The 6,894-nt window shown below is 39.6% G+C and overlaps 1 protein-coding gene across 1 annotated transcript; it reads right to left on the minus strand.

Moving 5' to 3' along the window:
* Positions 1-565: 565 nt before the first annotated feature.
* On the minus strand, positions 566-5,822 carry LOC121720028 (lymphocyte antigen 6G-like). Its single transcript, XM_042105861.1, has 6 exons — positions 5,710-5,822; positions 5,012-5,122; positions 4,764-4,907; positions 4,274-4,384; positions 815-819; positions 566-580 (listed from the first exon to the last, which is right to left on the minus strand). The coding sequence occupies exons 1-6, from the start codon at positions 5,756-5,758 to the stop codon at positions 566-568; spliced, it is 435 nt and encodes a 144-aa protein (XP_041961795.1). The 5' UTR covers positions 5,759-5,822.
* Between the last annotated feature and the right edge of the window lie 1,072 nt (positions 5,823-6,894).

Raw genomic sequence — 6,894 nt, forward strand, 5'->3', positions numbered from 1 at the left:
GGTCTTTGAATCACCGTCTTGCTTCCAGTTACAAAAGTCTGATTCTGATTTGAAGACAGACGATGGGGAATTTGGAAGCGAAAAAATTATGGAAGGGGTAGCAAAACACTAAATATGGAATACAACCATTTGAAGTCTTTGTATTAGAAGTCATTTAGTGGCCTGTTCCTATTTCCATGCTGTATCTTGCGGAATACCTTTGGTTGCACAGAACCAGCTGCTCTATAATGGGAAATGTCTGGAGAGAAAGAAAATGAAACAAGTTTGAGTAACTTAATTGTTAATAACTTTCATAACCCACTGTCAACCTTTTTACTTTTTTAACACCTACCTATAGAGCACCTACGTAACACCTACCTATAGAGCACCTACATGAGCTTACTGATGGCTAGAAGCAGGGGTGGCGCCAGCAGTTGAAAACATTCGGGGCTTAGCCCATAGAATCTAAACAGCACTGTCAACATGGCGTTTCTAAAATAAATGACAAAATATGCTCAGCAGCTTTGCTTGGTGACTCTGGTGGTTCTGAAGACTGTGGGTTAAAGTCACCAGCTCCAATCTGAGCCTACGCCATCCCAGTCTGTAGGTGAAACACAAATGTGTGCCACAAAATCCATACTTGTATTCAGCATGTCGTCTAGCAACTGTAAAAAAATCATATACTGAAAAAAAATCATATAAAGCTTGAGTGAATAGGGTAGAACATTTAACCAATTTATCTCAATGAAACTCTACTTTGAGACAGAATTCATGCGAAGTCCATGAATCAAATAAACTCAGAATAGTGGTTAATAACTTTGCAATGATAGCTCACATTAACTCTATAAAAACGTAGTGTTAGCTAACATTACCCCTCAATTAGGCCTGCATTCTCATGAGATTTAACGTTAATGTTAGCAGCTGCTAAACCTTTTCCTCAAACGAAAAATCAAACGCACTGGCGCATGTAATGTTGGACCACAAACAAACAGGATGTCCATTTCTCTGCAGTGCCATTTCATATAACGCCATTCAAAAATGTCATACATTAATGTTAACCTGACTCTCATTAATGTTACCTTACCATGCATAAAATCTATCAGCATGCCAACAATGAATTCAAACCTGAACTCAGGTAACCTAACGTTAAGTTAATGTTAACAGTTCACTGACTAAGTTACGTTAGCATAATTTAATTGACAAACCTAACAGCAACCAATAAACGTCCTTTTCACATATTAATGATAACTCACATAGCCTAGATTTGTGACTCACCAAGAAACTTCTGTGGAGGATGAAACGCTGCCATTGATCGGTTCTTCACGCTAGCTGATACTTTCGTTAGCCAAATGTATCAGTTCTTCACAGAGAGTTCTCTGGTTAGCCAAATGTATTCTTTCTTTCGTGCACAGACCTAAGCAGTTCTTTGTGTGCTTTAGCTTTCAAGCTTCAAAAGGTGCATTACTGCCACCAGTTGTTTGGGAATGGAATTGCATCTCTGATCATCGTTCTCAACAAGTTTGACATTTATTGATGATTGACGGTACAGGGGCCATTCAGGGGCCAATGAAATTTCAGGTGGGGCCAGGGCCCCTGTGGCCCCGCCCCTAAAACCGCCCCTGTTGTCAGTTGAGTTCGTTCAATTTATTGTAGGCTAGTAGCCTAGACAAATATGAAACGGAGATGTAACGTGGCTACCGGCGGGATTTTGAACTTGCATGTTTCATGCATTTTAGGGCAAAAAATACCATGGGATTGATGTGTCCTCCATTTGAGGAACGTAATCAATTGCGGACGTGCACAGACAGCTCAGACACAGAGCGCATATAGGCCTAGGTTAGGCTACTTTCACTTTCTAGAGCGCATTCATTAGGCTATGTAAAATATGCTTCATACCAAAACAACGATCAAACATTATCAAATGTATCATGACGTGTTGTCACAAAGACTTACTCCAATTAGAAAATCGAAACCAAAATCATGTAGGCTAAGTGTAAGTGTTCTCTCATTGACGCCTGTAGGAGACAATATCGTTGATCCAATTTTGTAAATTTGTACGTCGTAAAGTTCAATATGAGAGTTAAAATAAAGCCAGTCATACAGCAGAACATTTTATTCAATATTTTATCAAAACTTTTTAGCAACCATGAGTCATAACTCGTCCTGACTGGGGCAATCTATAAGCCTAATACGTCCCACTCTGATGAAAATGATTGAAAAGAAACCGTTTGCATGATCTTAGCTCCTCCGGCCTTGTGCCGTGGGAGAGGCCCGTCCCACCTTACCTGGAGGTGGGGGAGAGGCGCCCTCGCACCGGGCCCCTGCGGGTCCCGGGCCGGGGGCGTGACGCACCCCCCGCACCCCCTCAAGCTCCGCCCCTGCCTACAGGTATGTCTTTTACGCAGTGGAGAATGTGACAGCGCACGGCAAGAAAGAAAGTGCGTCCAAATTCACTCATTCTTTGCTGAACTAGCCTATACTCCGATAGCCTACTCTACACACAGATATTACATGCATCACATCACACGAAAGAGCTTTTTCTCAGCTTTTAAATGATGTTGGTCGCAATTTTATGTGGTAAACGGTTCGCGAGAAAAGTAACTTTAATTTATCATGTTACATTCTGCGCCCATCTCCCTACCCATTCATCTCGGTGGAATACTTGACGAATTTTTCCCGAACACATGACAAACCATATATTAGAAGAATCAGCAGACCTTACCGAATACAAAGGTGTAAAGCATTCCCCTGTACAGTTATAGCCATTCCAGAGTAATCCGGTTATTTGCAGCAATGTCTAAATGTATGTCTCCAACTTTGGGCTTCAGGTTTCACAGTGTGTTTAAATTGTCCAATACATGATTTCATAACAGGCCAAATACAAAATAAATGTTACAAATATCGCCTAGATATCTGTAAATATTAAAATCAGCTGACTAAGAGTTTGTCAAAGTAGCCTTAATGATCACAAAATGCTAAGCATTCATGTAGACTATTTGAGTTTCTTAAAGCTGAACTGTGCTTTAAGTGTTCAATACATGATTTAATAACAGGCCACATAGAAAATAAATGTTAAATATAGCCTAGATATCTGTAAATATTAAAATCAGGGCTATGATTAACAGTTCTATACAATATGTCATGTTTGCTATTAGATTTTTACATTTTTACATAGCTATTACATTTTGCCCACCCCAAATTTCTATTTGCCCCCCCAATCTGAGCAGCCTAGATCCGGGCCTGCTCTCATCTCGTTTACTCTGGTTGTAATCTCACCCGAAGTTGCTGCACCTTCCAATAACGATGTCTGAGCTGTTCTGAGATCTATAGAACATCTACTTCCGTGGATAACATGGGCTGATACTACATAGGCCAGTCATTACTTTTGTAATCAATGTGGGGCAACCCTTTGGGCGAACTCGATGTAGGGTAGGCCTAATTCACAAACGAAACAGCGCTGAGACTCTTACACAGCACAGCCGAACTCACTGCTCACTCAGAAGAGTAAAAAGGGACGTTACATGCTATCACATCAGAGTCTCAAAAAGTCTCCAAGAACGCCAGAAAAAGTAGCTAGATTTGTCGCTAGTCGCTTTTCACAAAAAAAGTCGCTTGGGGGGTCTGAAATCTCGCTAAATATGGCGACAAAGTCGCTAAGTTGGCAACACTGTTGACACGCCCCTGTGCAGGCGGGAACTGAACCAGAGCCCGTCTCTGACTGAACTCCACTTTGCCCTCATAGACATGAACTAGGACGACCCATCTTGCTACGCATTCATTATCTTTGGCTCTCATGTCCTTTTTCTTCTTCTTCTGTTTCTTGGCAGATGACTTTTTTGAAGTATACCGCCACCAACTGTACAGGAGTGTGAACATGAACGTTATAAGTAGGTTAGGTTGGGATGTCTGCTATACATTGTTGGCATTACTGTTAAAATGCACTTCCATGATAGTGAGTATTGGCAAAACCGGTTATCATTTTAATGTTGAGGCGGTGGGGGTGTTGTCGGCAGCTGCTGAACGTAACTAATAAAGTAACTTTTAATCTAACTTAGTTACTTTTAAAATCAAGTAATCAGTAAAGTAACTAAGTTACTTTTTAAAGGAGTAATCAGTAATCAGTAATCAGATTACCTTTTCAAGGTAACTGTGGCAACACTGGTGCTAATTGTGTTAAGAGATTTGAAAATGTGACAACTGGTTAGACAAACGCTTGTTAGCGAGTGAAAAAACTGTAAAATGGTTAAAAAAAGGACAGAAATAAGACTGAGATTGAAGAAGAAAAAAAACTCACTTGTTGATTTAATACAACGGTCCTCATTTCCAACACAGCACAGCTGTTTTGTGCAGTCATCTCCTTCACAGGTGAAACACTTCTTCCCGTTGGGAGTATTTGTATTTACCTCTAACATAACACCATAACACATTTATATATAGTTCAGTTTCATTCATTCATTCATTTAAATACACAATAGCATCAAACAAGATATATATATATATATATATATATATATATATATATATATATATATATATATATATATATATATATGTATAGTGTGTGTGTGTATGTATGTACTGTATGTATGCAGGTGTATCTTAAAAAAGTGAATTTTTTATATATTCTATTCATTATGTATAAAGGAAAATATTTCAAGCCTTTTTTTTTGTTTTCATCTTGATGATTATTGACAGATATATATATATATATACTGGTAACCCTTGTGAACAAAAGAGGCTACTGGTGATATTCCAAGAGATATTTAATATTGTACTGAATGTACCTGGAGTCTTCTGAGAGTTGCAGAGGTCTGTTTTACAGCATTTAGTGCTTATTGTTGACCTTGCAATTCCGAAGTTAACTGACCCAGAGATGCACTGATCCAGAGATGCACAGCTCCACAAATTGACTTCTTGTCTTGTATCACCTGTCACAAAAAAGGAACACTGAGGTGGAAATGGAATACTGTGACCATAGTGCTAGTGCATCAGACAACCCAATTCATAACGACATTAAAAAGCTTTGTCTTACCTGAATATGCATTCACAGTCATGCTGGCACATGATCCTGCACTACAGGTTTGAGTATTTGTGCAGGTCTGGGAGGTACCAGCAACACACTGGTAACAAGTGAGTGCAGCCACTGGAGACATACAGAGCAAAAGAGAATTCAAATTCTGTCCTCGAGATGTAAAACTGTAGGTGATGATGCTAGAGCAGGGGTTCTCAAAGTGGGATCTGGGGACCCCCCTCTGCGACACATATCCAGCGGGTCTGCAAAATAATTTGCTATAAATTATATGAAGTTTAAATAAAGTTGTGATTCATCGTTTAAAAACATATCCACAGATGATGACCTTTTTCACAGAAAAAACAAGCAAATTGTGTCTATTTGCTCCAACCCACATTAACATTTAACTTGAATCACTTCACTCAGGGCACAATAATCAATTCTATTGTTTAATCTTGACTTATTTGTTCTTTTAGCAGCCTTGGGCAAAGTCCAAAGTTGACCAAAGACAAAGTTACACACCTGCCAAAAAGCACGGGATACTGGTCAGAGAATACAAATGGCATATGCTAAATTTTACGATTATAAAGGGGGTCTTAGGTCTTAGGTTTATAAAGGCATTGGAACCAAGAAGTTCGAGAACCCTCGTGCTAGAGAACTAGAAGCTACAGAAACAGTCTGCATAAAATAAAAGGCAAATTCAGTCATCAGATAATTACCTTCAGAGAGAAGTTCGAACAAAACACCAAGGGTGATGCTGGGTTTCATGTTGATTGCAGTGATGCAGAAGGTGATGCACTGTGCAGAACCTCTTTATATCATGATGGAGAGGGGCGTGTAAAGATCGTGCTCTGGGAAACAGAATCTTAATGTGCGTTTATGTGGAAACTTCTACATTTCTGGTAAATGGTGAGTGGGTGTGGTTTGGGTTAACACAAGTTTGCTACACAACATTTGGACAACCCTATATGAAATGCTGAGAGAATGTATTCTGGTCAGGCAAGAGCAACATTTATCTTGTTGGAGGTCATACTACACACCATATTTGGAGGAGAAATGGCACTGTGCAACACCCTAAAAATATCCTATCAACAGTGAGGTTTGGAGGTGGTGGCATCATGGTGTAGGCTGTTTTTCATCTCATGGTACTAACAGACTTCATACAGTTGAAGGAATGATGCATGGAGTCATTTTGTTCCGGGAGAATCTTTGCATCCACCAGGATGATAAGGATGAGACATGGATAGACCTTCCAGCAGGACAAGTATCCAAACCATTCAGCAAAGGAAACTCTCAATTGTTTTCAGAGAAAGGAAATCGAGGCCCTGACTTCAATCCAATTGAACAGTTTTGGAAGTTCAGGATTCACAAGAGGGACTCCTGGAATCTTCAATATTAAATGACTATCTGTTTAAAATAATGGGCCAAACACACACCAGAATACTGTGACTGATTAGTTTAGTCATACAGGAAATGCCTTGAAGCTGTCATTACGAATAAAGGCTTTTCCACAAAGTATTTAAGAAATTTCAGCAGGCATGTTCAATACTTTTTTCCTGTATCATTCCACTTTATTACACATAACTCTACCTATGGACTTTAAAGGTGCCCTGCCACACAAAACCGTTTTTACTTGTATTTTTTTAAACATGTTAGGTCCATATGTGTTTGTGCTATGTCGTGAATGAAAATGAACAGCTAACTCCTCTGTCAGCTCTAGCCACTGAAAAGAAATAAGCGGAGAAATCAGGCCAATTGCAAAAGCTCTTCAGATTGACGTGGAATTGATGAGCTCATTACTATTCATGAGCTCGCCCAGTTTAGACCATGCCCACAAAATTCGTTTAGCTCTGTGACAGTTTTCGTAGGCCTATGCAAGGATGGCTGAATGTCAACGGACTTGT

The sequence above is a fragment of the Alosa sapidissima genome, chromosome 10 (genome assembly GCF_018492685.1).
Source record: "Alosa sapidissima isolate fAloSap1 chromosome 10, fAloSap1.pri, whole genome shotgun sequence".
In the NCBI taxonomy this organism is placed as follows: Eukaryota; Metazoa; Chordata; class Actinopteri; order Clupeiformes; family Clupeidae; genus Alosa; species Alosa sapidissima.

Bases quoted from the DNA above. Each gene is read 5' to 3' on its own strand.
- LOC121720028 (XM_042105861.1), bottom strand. From the start codon at position 5,758: ATGAAACCCAGCATCACCCTTGGTGTTTTGTTCGAACTTCTCTCTGAA. The intron at 4,908-5,011 runs GTAAGACAAAGC...TTTTTGTGACAG, and splicing joins GACTGTGAATGCATATTCAG to GTGATACAAGACAAGAAGTC. The intron at 4,385-4,763 runs GTACATTCAGTA...GTGTTATGTTAG, and splicing joins CAACTCTCAGAAGACTCCAG to AGGTAAATACAAATACTCCC.